Consider the following 13,587-nt stretch of genomic DNA (forward strand, 5'->3'; position numbering starts at 1 on the left):
CAGTCCGATGATGCTGTGACACACCGCCCCAGACCATGACGGACCCTCCACCTCCAAATTGATCCCGCTCCAGAGTACAGGCCTCGGTGTAACGCTCATTCCTTTGATTATAAACGCAAATCCGACCATCACCCCTGGTGAGACAAAACCGTGACACTTTTTGCCATTCCTGTCTGGTCCAGCGACGGTGGGTTTGTGCCCATGGGTGACATTGTTGCCGGTGATGTCTTGTGAAGACCTGCCTTACAACTCTAGGTCGCCTGATTATGATTTTTCAACGCCGATACCAGTACCGATTATTGGAGGACCAAAAAAAGTTGAAATCGATTAATCGGCCTATTTTTTAATTTCTTTTTATGTATTTGTAATAATGACAATTACAACAATACTGAATGAACATTTATTTGAATTCAATATAATACATCAATAAAATCAATTTAGCCTCATAAATAATGAAACATGTTCAATTTGGTTTAAATAATGCAAAAAAAAAGTGTTGGAGAAGAAAGTTAAAGTGCAATATGTGCCATGTAAGAAATCTAACGTTTAAGTTCCTTGCTCAGAACATGAGATCATATGAAAGCTGGTGGTTCCTTTTAACATGAGTCTCCAATATTCCCAGGTAAGAAGTTTTAGGTTGTAGTTATTATAGGAATTATAGGACTATTTCTCTCTGTACCATTTTGTATTTCATATACCTTTGACTATTGGATGTTCTTATAGGCACTTTAGTATTGCCAGTGTAACAGTATAGCTTCCGTCCCTCTCCTCGCTCCTAACTGGGCTCGAACCAGGAACACAACGACAACAGACACCCTCGAAGCAGCGTTACCCATGCAGAGCAAGGGGAACAACTACTCCAAGTCTCAGAGCGAGTGATGTTTGAAACGCTATTAGCGCACAGCTAGCCATTTCACATCACATCGTTACACTAGCCTAATCTCGGGTGTTGATAGTCTTGAAGTCATAAACAGCAGAGCTGCTGGCAAAATGCACGAAAGTGTTGTTTGAATGAATGCTTAATGAGCCTGCTGCTGCCTACCATCGCTCAGTCAGACTGCTCTATCAAATCATAGACTTAGTTATAACATGATAACACACAGAAATACGAGCCTTAGGTCATTAATATGGTCGAATCCGGAAACTAGCATCTCAAAAACAAGACGTTTATTCTTTCAGTGAAATACGGAACCGTTCCGTATTTGTTCTAACGGGTGGAAAATAAATATTTATGTTACATTGCACAACCTTCAATGTTATGTTATAATTGCGTAAAATTCCGGAAAATTAGTTCGCAATGAGCCAGGCGGCCCAAACTGTTGCATATACCCTGACTCTGCGTGCAATGAACACAAGAGAAGTGAGAAGTGACACAAGTTCACCTGGTTAATATTGCCTGCTAACCTGGATTTATTTGAGCTAAATATTCAGGTTAAAAATATATACTTCTGTGTATTGATTTTATTAAGAAAGGCATTGATGGTTATGGTTAGGTACACATTCCTTTTTCGCGAATGCGCACTGCATCAATTATATGCAACGCAGGACACGCTAGATAAACTAGTAATATCCTCAACCATGTGTAGTTATAACTAGTGATTGTGATTGATTAAGTTTAATGCTAGCTAGCAACTTACCTTGGCTTCTTACTGCATTCGCATAACAGGCGGGCTCCTCGTGAGGCAGGTGGTTAGAGTGTTGGACTAGTTAACCGTAAGGTTGCAAGATTGAATCCCTGAGCTGACAAGGTAAACATCTGTCGTTCTGCCCCTGAACAAGGCAGTTAACCCACCGTTCCTAGGCCTTCATTGAAAATAAGAAGGTGATGAACAATCTGCAAAATCGGCGTCCAAAATTACCGATTTCCGAAAATTTCAGAATTTCCGAAAAATGTATGAACTTGAAATCGGCCCTAATTAATTGGCCATTCCAATTAATCGGTCGACCTCTACTTACAACAGGCCTTCAAGCCCTCAGTCCAGCCTCTCTCAGCCTATTGCGGACAGTCTGAGCACTGATGGAGGGATTGTGAGTTCCTGGTGTAACTTGCGCAATTGTTGTTGCCATTCCGTGCCTGTCCTGCATTTGTGATGTTCGGATGTACCGATCCTGTGCAGGTGTTGTTACACGTGGTTTGCCACTGTGAGGACGATCAGCTGTCCGTCCTGTCTCCCTGTAGCGCTGTCTTAGGCATCTCACAGTACGAACATTTCAATTTATTCTCCTGGCCACATCTGCAGTCCTCATGCCTCCTTGCAGCATGCCTGAGGCATGTTCACGCAGATGAGCAGGGACCATGGGCATCTTTCTTTTCGTGTGTTTCAGAGTCAGTAGAAAGACCTCTTTAGTGTCCTAAGTTTTCATAACTGTGACCTTAATTGCCTACCGTCTGTAAGCTGTTAGTGTCTTAACATTGAACAGGCATGGGAAATGGTGTTTAAATCCTTTGCAATGAAGATCTGTGAAGTTACTTGGATTTTTACGAATTATCTTTGAAAGACAGGGCCCTGAAAAGGGGCTATTTCTTTTTTTGCTGAGGTTCTTTTCCAATAGTGTTATCTATTCGAAGTGTTTTTTCGTGCTATTTTGTATGCCATGTTTGATTGTGTCAATTATGTAAATGTCTTCAGTTTGTGTAAACTGTGAGGAAGAAATAATAAAGCCAAAGTCAGTCGCTCTTTTTCGTTATTTATAATATATGAATGTGACCTAAAAATAAAATTACAAAATCCTTCGTAATTGAAAAAATAAATATTGATTGTAGCCTAATGGCAGCCATGAAATAAGCAGACCTACAAATATTATAAAATGAAATAATTGAACATGAAGTAGCCTAGTTTAGGCCTAGGCTACAAGTTAATTGACTTTGCCATAGACCTAATGTGTTGACCTGTAGGTTATTGGTTGAGCCACAGTGAAATGTGGGAGCTTTTAGATAATAGTAGCCTACTGGTCTAAGCGATATATTGAACCGGCTCCAGTGTAGCGTGATAGCTTAAAACTAGGTAGGTCTATCGATTGCACATATATGAACGTGATGTCAATATGTAGCCTAATCTAGCTATCATATCATTTGGTTACCTCGGTTTTATTTGTTTAGAACATTAAACTATTTTTAATCAACCAACTTTTTCGTCAGTCACAGAGAGACAGATAAACCTCTTCATTCTATGTTTACTGATGAACTTAGACTTACAATGCTTTTTAGAAATCTGCCCTGGTTAATGTCATGGATTCGCTGGAGACCAAATACCTGGTTAATGTCATGGAAACGCTAGAGACCAAACACCTGGCTATTGTCATGGATACGCTAGAGGCCAAACACCTGGCTATTGTCATGGATACGCTAGAGGCCAAACACCTGGCTATTGTCATGGATACGCTAGAGGCCAAACACCTGGCTAATGTCATGGATTTGCTGGAGGCCAAACACCTGGCTAATGTCGTGGATACGCTAGAGGCCAAACACCTGGCTAATGTCGTGGATACGCTAGAGGCCAAACACCTGGCTAATGTCATGGATTTGCTGGAGGCCAAACACCTGGCTAATGTCGTGGATACGCTAGAGGCCAAACACCTGGCTATTGTCATGGATACGCTGGAGACTAAACACCTGGCTACTGTCATGGAGTTCAAACAGAAGGTAAATATCATGGATACGCTGGAGTAAAAACACCTGGTTAATGAGAACAGAGGACCTCCGTTGACATCCCAGATAGGGCTCTGGTCAAAAGTAATGCGCCTTATATAAGGAATAGGGTGCCATTTCATACACTGCCCTAGTTGTTCCAGACCATGCTTAGGATGGGCCAAACAGAGTTTTTAAAAACGATCAGATCAATATGTACTAATTCTGAGTGTGACCTGAGTTGTGTGATTGATTGGTTATCACTTAGGTGCAAGTCTATCCATCAGGTTAGGTCAGGATAATACATGCAGGGACAGTATGAGATCGTAGGCCGGCGGGTGTCCAGTGTCGGTCCTGAAGAGCTACTGAGTTTTGTTCCTCCCCAACACTAGTGTGCTGGGGCAAAGGCACGCACTTCCAAACCTGTCTGAAAAATCATCCAGCACACAGAACTGACAATTCTTGTGTGTATTTTTGTTTGTGTGAGATTTTTGTAATCGTTTTGTTTGTTTGTCAGCTGGTGGACCAAGGAGCTGTGTATGTGTACCAGCGATAAAGCTTGCCCAGTCGATAGGGCTTTATGTGTAAATGTTGCTAATCCCTCCACACACAGCACCTCCCCAGAATATAATGTTCTCTGCTTCTGCTTACATACATTAATCTGGTGTACAGATCACAACAAAACACTTGGCGTTAGATGGAGAAACAGACCGATACTAGAAAAGAAGAGATCCTGCAAAGACACATTTTTTCTATTGACTTTAAAAACTTTACCAAATGACGCAAGCGTGTTAGAATCAGCTTTTCGAGTAGAATTGAGCAAAACTAGCGCAACAGATGGCTTGTTGTTTTCTTAATATAATGATTGGATTGTGTTTATTCATCTTTGATGTTCTGCGTACAGGTTTCGAAAGGGTACCAATATTGTGCCTGGTGATTTTAAGCCCCCAAAGATGTATTTGTCCGTGAAACTAGTCTGAAGCCTGCAAATCATAGAGCAAAGAGCAACTCAAATCTGCCTTTTTTTGGTTATGTTTGTTTACTTTATGGTTCCCTCTTCACCTTGTATTAGAAAACACTAAATGCTAATTACATGCTCATAACTCATGAATTGCGTAATGTCCCTGACCTATGAGGTTGTTTCATCATTGCGTTAGGGTAGGTCGTTGACACAAACCATAACCCCCTTCTTTGTTTTGCATACTTTTCTACTCACCCCTCTATTTCCTCTTCCTGTGCTCACAGGAAGGAGTGGAGGTGAGGGTGGCACGCATCTTTAACACCTTTGGGTCCCGGATGCACATGAACGACGGCCGTGTGGTCAGCAACTTCATACTGCAGGCTCTACAGGGAGAGCCCCTCACCGTACGTCCACTATAATTACCACTCTTACTATGGTTACTACTGTCACTACTACCACTGTTACTACTTCCGCTGTTACTACTACTACCACTGTTATTACTACTACCACTGTTAATACTGTTACTACTATTACCACTGTTATTACTGTTACTACTACCACTGTTATTACTGTTACTACTACCACTGTTATCACTACTACTACCACTGTTACTACTACTACTACCACTGTTACTACTATTACCACTGTTACCCACTACTACCACTGTTATTACTGTTACTATTACCACTGTTATTACTGTTACTACTACCACTGTTATTACTGTTACTACTACCACTGTTATCACTACTACTACCACTGTTACTACTACTACTACCACTGTTACTACTATTACCACTGTTACCCACTACTACCACTGTTATTACTGTTACTACTACCACTGTTAATACTGTTACTACTATTACCACTGTTACCCACTACTACCACTGTTATTACTGTTACTACTACCACTGTTATTACTACTACCACTGTTACTACTACTACCACTGTTAATACTGTTACTACTATTACCACTGTTACCCACTACTACCACTGTTATTACTGTTACTACTACCACTGTTATTACTGCTACTACCACTGTTATTACTACTACCACTGTTATTACTACTACCACTGTTATTACTACCACTGTTACTACTACTACCACTGTTAATACTGTTACTACTATTACCACTGTTACCCACTACTACCACTGTTATTACTGTTACTACTACCACTGTTATTACTACTACCCCTGTTATTACTACTACCACTGTTACTACTACTACTACTACCACTGTTATTACTACCACCACTGTTACTACTGTTACTACTACTACTACTAACACTGTTACTACTGTTACTACTACTACTACTACTACTACTACTACTACTACCACTACTACCACTGTTACTACTACCACTGTTACTACTACTACCACTGTTACTACTACTGCCACTGTTACTACTGTTACTACCACTGTTACTACTACTACTACTACTACTGGTAATACTGTTACTACTATTACCACTGTTACCCACTACTACCACTGTTATTACTGTTACTACTACCACTGTTACTACTACTACTACTACCACTGTTACTACTACCACTGTTATTACTACCACCACTGTTACTACTGTTACTACTGTTACTACTACTACTACCACTGTTACTACTGTTACTACTACTACTACTACTACTACTACCACTACTACCACTGTTACTACTACTACCACTGTTACTACTACTACCACTGTTACTACTACTACCACTGTTACTACTACTACCACTGTTATTACTATTACCACTGTTACTACTGTTACTACCACTGTTACTACTGTTACTACCACTGTTACTACTGTTACTACTACTACCACTGTTAATACTGTTACTACTATTACCACTGTTACCCACTACTACCACTGTTATTACTGTTACTACTACCACTGTTATTACTACTACCACTGTTACTACTACTACTACTACCACTGTTACTACTACCACTGTTATTACTACCACCACTGTTACTACTGTTACTACTACCACTGTTACTACTGTTACTACTACCACTACTACCACTGTTACTACTACTACCACTGTTACTTCTACTACCACTGTTACTGCTGTAGACACTGTTACTACTGTTACTGCTAGCACTGTTACTACTACTACTATCAATGTTACTACTTTTGCTACTACAACTGTTACTACGTTACTACTACTACTTCCACTGTTACACTGTTGCCACCTGTTACTGCTACCACTCTTACAACTATTAATGCTGACACGTTTACTACTGTTTCTAATACCACTGTTACTACTGTCATTACTACAACTGTTAATTTTACCACTTACTACTACCGCTGTTTCTATTACCACTGCCACTGTTACTACTGTTACTACTACTACCACTGTTACTACTGTTACTACTACCACTGTTACTACTGTTACCACTGTCATTACTACCACTGTTACACTGTTGCCATATGTTACTGCTTCCACTCTTACAACTGTTAATGCTGCCACTGTTACTACTGTCATTCCTACCACTGCTACACTGTTACTACTACTACTACTACTACTACTACCACCACTGTAACCGCTGTTACTACTACTACCACTGCTACACTGTTACTACTGTTACTGCTGCCACTCTTACAGCTATTAATGCTGCCACTGTTACTACTGTTTCTATTACCACTGTTACTACTGTCATTACTACCACTGTTACACTGTTGCCATCTGTTACTGCTTCCACTCTTACAGCTATTAATGCTGCCACTTTTACTACTGTTTCTATTACCACTGTTACTACTGTCATTACTACCACTGTTACTACTGTCATTACTACTACTGTTACTGATGTTACCACTGTTACTACTGTTTCTAATACCACTGTTACTACTGTCATTACTACCACTGTTTCTACTACCACTGTTTTACCACTGTTACTTCTGCCTCTGTTACTCCTACCACAATTACTACTACCACTGTTACTACTACCACTGTTACTACTGCCGCTGTTCTACAATCATTGTTACTACTGCCGCTGTTACAACTGTTACTGCTGTTTCTACTACCACTGTTACTACTGTTACTGCTGTTTCTACTACCACTGCTACTACTGTTACTGTTACTACTGCCACCGTTACTACTGTTACTGCTCCTTCCACTCTTACCACTGTTACTATGACTACCAATGTTACACTTTTGCAATCTGTTACTGCTACCACTGCTACCACTGTTGCTACTGTTACTACTACCACTGTTACTACTACCACTGTTACTACTACCACTGTTACTACTACCACTGTTACTACTACTACACTGTTACTACTACTACACTGTTACTACTACACTGTTACTACTACTACACTGTTACTACTACTACACTGTTACTACTACTACACTTTCTCTGTCACTCTCACTCTCTCTGTCACTGATACTATGTATCACTATCTTTCTGTCACTCTAAATCACTATCTCTCTCTCTGTCACTTTCACTCTAAATCTCTCTCTCACTGACACTCTGTATCACTATCTCTCTCTGTCACTCTCACTCTAAATCACTATCTCTCTCTGTCACTCTCACTCTGTATCACTATCTCTGTCACTCTCACTCTAAATCACTATCTCTCTCTGTCACTGACACTGTATCACTATCTCTGTCACTCTCACTCTAAATCACTATCTCTCTCTCTCTGTCACTGACATGCTGTAGCACTATCTCTGTCACTCTCACTCAAAATCACTATCTCTCTCTCTCTCTGTCACTGACACGCTGTATCACTATCTCTGTCACTCTCACTTCATCACTCTCTACCACTCTCACTGTCTCCTCACCCATACGTTTCCTCTCAATCTCACACACTCTACCAGCTGTAGTATTACCATCACTCATTCACTCAGTCAGACAGACGGACAGACAGACTTGTCTCTCTGATCAGTCATGTAACACCTGCCTGTCTTTCTCTGAATATGTCAAGAATCTGATTCTGAATAAGATTGTTTCATATCACCTTGTACCTTATATAGGTGTATGGTAGTGGATCCCAGACGAGGGCCTTCCAGTATGTGAGGTAAGCCTGTCCGAATACATCTAACACACTGTTCACAGAAGCTTACATTTTTATCTTGCTCTCCATTTGTTGATGTCTGTGTTGTCTGTGTATCTCTGCATGCTGTTTCTGTGAATGTGTCCGACAGATTGGATTAGAATTGTGTATTCAGGTGTTGTATTCAGTGCATACGGGCAGAAGACCGACGGCCTGCCGGGTAGCTTAAATGTCGCGCTCTCTTTAAGACACGATGTCTCTCAGTGGAAAGGGGAAGAAAAAACCCATGCCTGAGCAATTTGGTTATCATCACTTTGTGTGTTTGTGTGTGTGTGTGCAGATATGGGCGGGTGTGCATGCAGGTGTCTGTCTCTCAGCAGAACATTGTGGTGGTATGTGGTAGCGTTAATATTCTATGGGCTCTGAAGGCCCAGACCATTAAGCATGCATGTTCTCTCTTCTAAGGGAAGGGAAGGTTGGATAACCAGGGAGGGAATCTTCCCAAAGATCACTAATTCTTTCTAGTAATTGAATTCAAGGAACAGTATTTCAAAGGTGGAAATGGCTTTGTTCATTTGAAAGGCGGCAGTGTTTGCTTTTCACACAGACTGATAGTTGGGCTCGGTTGGAGGGGTGTAGGGGTCTGGATATATCAACTTTGTAACACTCGCAGGAATCTGGAGGCAATGGACAGGCGGCTGGCTGGACATGGGAACTCCGACCAAGTTTTTTTTAGGGGAGAGAAAGGTAATATTTGCTTTAGATTACAAAGGTGGTGGGATAAAATGCTAACACCCCTCTCTCTCTCTCTCTTCATCACGTACACACACACACCACCTCATCCACATCCTCAGTCTTCAAAGGTTTTGGCGATTGCTGTGTGCATGTCTGTCTGTGTGTGTGTGTGTGCATGTCTGTGTGTGTGCATGTCTGTGTGTGTGCATGTCTGTGTGTGTGTGTTTGAATGATCTTTGGAGAATAATTTAATCAGGCCTGCTTTCATCAACGGTGCAGTCTGATCTCACAACAGAACACACACACACACACACAGACACACACACACACACACACACACACACACACACACACACACAAACATTCTGCAATTTAGAAGGAGCGAGATCAAAGGAGGATGGGTATTTGAAGCTCTCCTATCATCCTTCGGGGCAACCGTTTACCTGGAACGTGAATGTCTTTAATTAGGCTTGTATAAACAGCTTGATGCAACCTCTCCTCTAAGTTTTCTCCTCTCTCAACCAGGTCCTATGACAGCCTGACTTTGCTTAATGACTTCCATAGTCTGTGAATCAGTGGATTTGGGTGGACTTAAGAGTCCCATTTCCCTACCCACCCGCGTTACATTACCAAGCCCAGACTCTGGGTGACATGTTTATTCTTCTGAAAGAACACGGGCAGAGCACTAAGTAGCTGTGAAATGTTAAAAGGTTGAGCCTGTTCCCAGTAGGACCATAGTGGTTGATAATGTGATCAAACCAGTTTGAGCCTGTTCCCAGTAGGACCATAGTGGTTGATAATGTGATCAGACCAGTTTGAGCCTGTTCCCAGTAGGACCATAGTGGTTGATAATGTGATCAGACCAGTTTAAGCCTGTTCCCAGTAGGACCATAGTGGTTGATAATGTGATCAGACCAGTTTGAGCCTGTTCACAGTAGGAGCATAGTGGTTGATAATGTGATCAGACCAGTTTGAGCCTGTTCACAGTAGGACCATAGTGGTTGTTAGTGTGACATACAGCCTGGTAAACTTCAGTGTCTTTTTAAAGGCCACTGCATTCCTTTCCATGCAGCAAGCCACTTGGACCTACCACCGCTAATTATGCTACAGTGGCTGAGACGCAAATACAGTACCAGTCAAAAGTCTGGACCCACCTACTCATTCCAAGGTTTTTCTTTATATTTACTATTTTCTATATTGTAGAATAATAGTGAAGACATCAAAACTATGAAATAACACATATGGACTGATGTATTAACCAAAAAAAGTGTTATTGATGATGATGGACAGCTTGATGACAGCTTTGCACACTCTTGGCATTCTCTCAACCATCTTCATGAGGTAGTCACCTGGAATGCAGGTTGTGTTGTGACAAGATAGGGGTGGTACACAGAAGATGGCCCTATTTGGTAAAAGACCAAGTCCATATTATGGAAAGAACAGTACAAATAAATAAAGAGAAATAACAGTCCATTACTTTAAGACATGAAAGTCAGTCAATACGGAACATTTCAAGAACTTTTAAAGTTTATTCAAGTGCAGTCGCAAAAACCCTCAAGCACTATGATGAAACTGGCTCCCATGAGGACCACCACAGGAAAGAAAGACCCAGATTTACCTCTGATAAAGAGGATAAGTTCATTAGAGTTACCAGCCTCAGAAATTGCAGCCCAAATATGCTTCACAGAGTTCAAGTAACAGACCTATCTCAACATCAACTGTTCAGAGGAGACTGCGTGAATCAGGCCTTCATGGTTGAATTGCTGCATAGAAACCACTACTAAAGGCCACCAATAAGAAGAAGAGACTTGCTTGGGCCACAAACAAAAGACATTAAACTGGTGGAAATCGGTCCTTTGGTCCGATGAATCCAAATTTTAGATCCTTGGGTCCAACCGCCGTGTCTCTGTGAGACGCAGAGTCGGTGAACAGATGATCTCCGCATGCCTTCCCCCCGTAAAGCATGGAGGAAGAGGTGTGATGGTGTTGGGGGGCTTTGCTGGTGACACTGTCTGTGATTGATTTAGAATTCAAGGCTCACTTAACCAGCATGGCTACCACAGCATTCTGCAGCAATACTCCATCCCATGTGGTTTGCGTTTAGTGGGACTATCATTTGTTTTTCAACGGGACAATGACCCAACACACCTCCAGGTTGTATCAGGGCTATTTGACCAATAAGGAGAGTGAAGGAGTGCTGCATCAGATGACCTGGCCTCCACAATCACCCAACCTCAACCCAATTAAGATAGTTTGGGATGAATTGGACCGCAGAGTGAAGGAAAAGCAGCCAACAAGTGCTCAGCATATGTGGGAACTCTTTCAATATGGTTGGAAAAGCTTTTCAGGTGGTTGAGAGAATGCCAAGAGTGAGCAAAGCTGTCAAGGCAAAGGGTGGCTACTTTGAAGTAATATATTTAGTTCTGTTTTACACTTTTTTTAATTATTTTTTTATTTTTATTTAACCAGGCAAGTCAGTTAAGAACAAATTCTTATTTTCAATGATGGCCTGGGAACTGCCTGGGTTAACTGCCTGTTCAGGGGCAGAACGACAGATTTGTACCTTGTCAGCTGGGGGGTTTGAACTCACAACCTTCCGGTTACTAGTCCAACGCTCTAACCACTAGGCTACCCTGCCGCCCCACATGATTCCATAAGTGTTATTTCGTAGTGTTGATGTTTTGACTATTATTCTACAATGTAGAAAATAGTAAAAATAATTTTAAAAAACATTGAATGAGTACGTGTCCAAATGTTTTATTGGTACTGTATGTGCGAGCAGACACGCACGAGTGCACAGGCGCACCCACACACTCACTCACAGGCACGGCAACAATCTCTTGTGCAAACATGCACATACTGTACAGTGGTTCTTCCTTTAAAAGTTGCGTCATACTGCAGCGCAGCTTGCGGGGTGCTGCGGTATGGGATGGCACGACATCATAGTATTTTACTGTCAGCCATTGTTGCCATTTAATACTAGTTTGACCACCAGAGGACGTCTTTGAGAAGCTAAGTTATTGAAATGGCATGGAGCTGTAGACCGAGGAGTCCTGTTTACTGTAGCTGTTTTGGCCTAACTTACTTATTGTCAGAAAGGCCTACATCAATATACAGTATATCAATCATTCATTCATTTATGCATCACACAGCATACAAGTCATCCATGTCTTTAAATACAGTCAAGCATTTTAGTTATAAAACAAAATAACAAATGGAATAATTGAATAATTAAACATTGAATAAACTGCAACATGTCGGCTAAAGTGATTGAAATAATGAATGCATTTGACTTTTTAATTTTGGCTTAAAAACTTTTTTTGTTACGACTATATGGGATTGATTATAATTTGTTTGTAAATGATTATTGTATTTGTTGTGCTGGTTATACAATTAGAAATATAGCTGAATTAAATTGAATAATATTATGGTGTTTCTATTCCAAGAAAAACAAAAATGCATTTTACAGTAGCCTATGTAGGCCTCAGCGTTTCCATTTGGGGGGAAATGGCGCTGTACAACGAGACCGGTCGGGAGTAGGCCTAGGCTACTAAGCAACTCCGAGTGAAGAGCAAAATAAACCTAACATTTCCACACCCTAATTGTAGGATAACCTATACTCAAATGGAGATACAGTGAAAATAAGAATCTGATTTGATTTATCAAGACCAGTTTCCATGCTTGTCTCAAAACAGTGCGAAACGGTGCTGAAATAGTTGACCACACACGGGTAAGCTATTGCTTCAAATCCTATTAGAACCATTGGATGACTTTGGGGTTTTTCAGTAAGAAGCCATTTGTTGTCTTCAATTGCATTAGCCTACTTTACTCCAATATTTATGTAATTCAGTGATATTTATTCCCATAGTAATTTATTATGGATCTATTCAGAAAGGGTTAGAAAATAGTGCATGTTGTGGGCTATGCAAAGAGATGGGTGAAGTGACATGCCTCGCAAACATCCATTAATACATTTAAAGTCCCTAAACTCGGCAAGTCTTATGTCTTGCTGATAGCCCATCAAGTGTGGATGGCTTCTTTTCTATTCCAGTGTTCCACCAGGCCCACAGCATTGTTGCGTACTTACAGTACAGTGCACTTTCATTCCATTCTCCGCCTGGCTCTCTACCAATGACACCAGATTATTCTTTCTATTGTTGTTATCTATTCTATACTATCTATACTAAACACCTACATTAAATCGCTCAGGTCTGGAAAATATGTGAAACCTTTATTTATTTATCTGTGCTTAGTATCAAATCAAGGT

General features: G+C 40.9%; 1 protein-coding gene across 1 annotated transcript in view; it reads left to right on the top strand.

The window, feature by feature from the left end:
• uxs1 (UDP-glucuronate decarboxylase 1) overlaps window positions 1-13,587 on the top strand; it is a 105,780-nt gene that overhangs the window by 73,671 nt on the left and 18,522 nt on the right. Inside the window, exons 10-11 of the mRNA XM_052493167.1 lie at window positions 4,874-4,993; window positions 8,566-8,609. Of these exons, the coding sequence (XP_052349127.1) occupies window positions 4,874-4,993; window positions 8,566-8,609 (164 nt within the window). The remainder of the gene's footprint in view (window positions 1-4,873; window positions 4,994-8,565; window positions 8,610-13,587) is intronic.

This window comes from Oncorhynchus keta, chromosome 34, assembly GCF_023373465.1.
Source record: "Oncorhynchus keta strain PuntledgeMale-10-30-2019 chromosome 34, Oket_V2, whole genome shotgun sequence".
NCBI classification, from domain to species: Eukaryota; Metazoa; Chordata; class Actinopteri; order Salmoniformes; family Salmonidae; genus Oncorhynchus; species Oncorhynchus keta.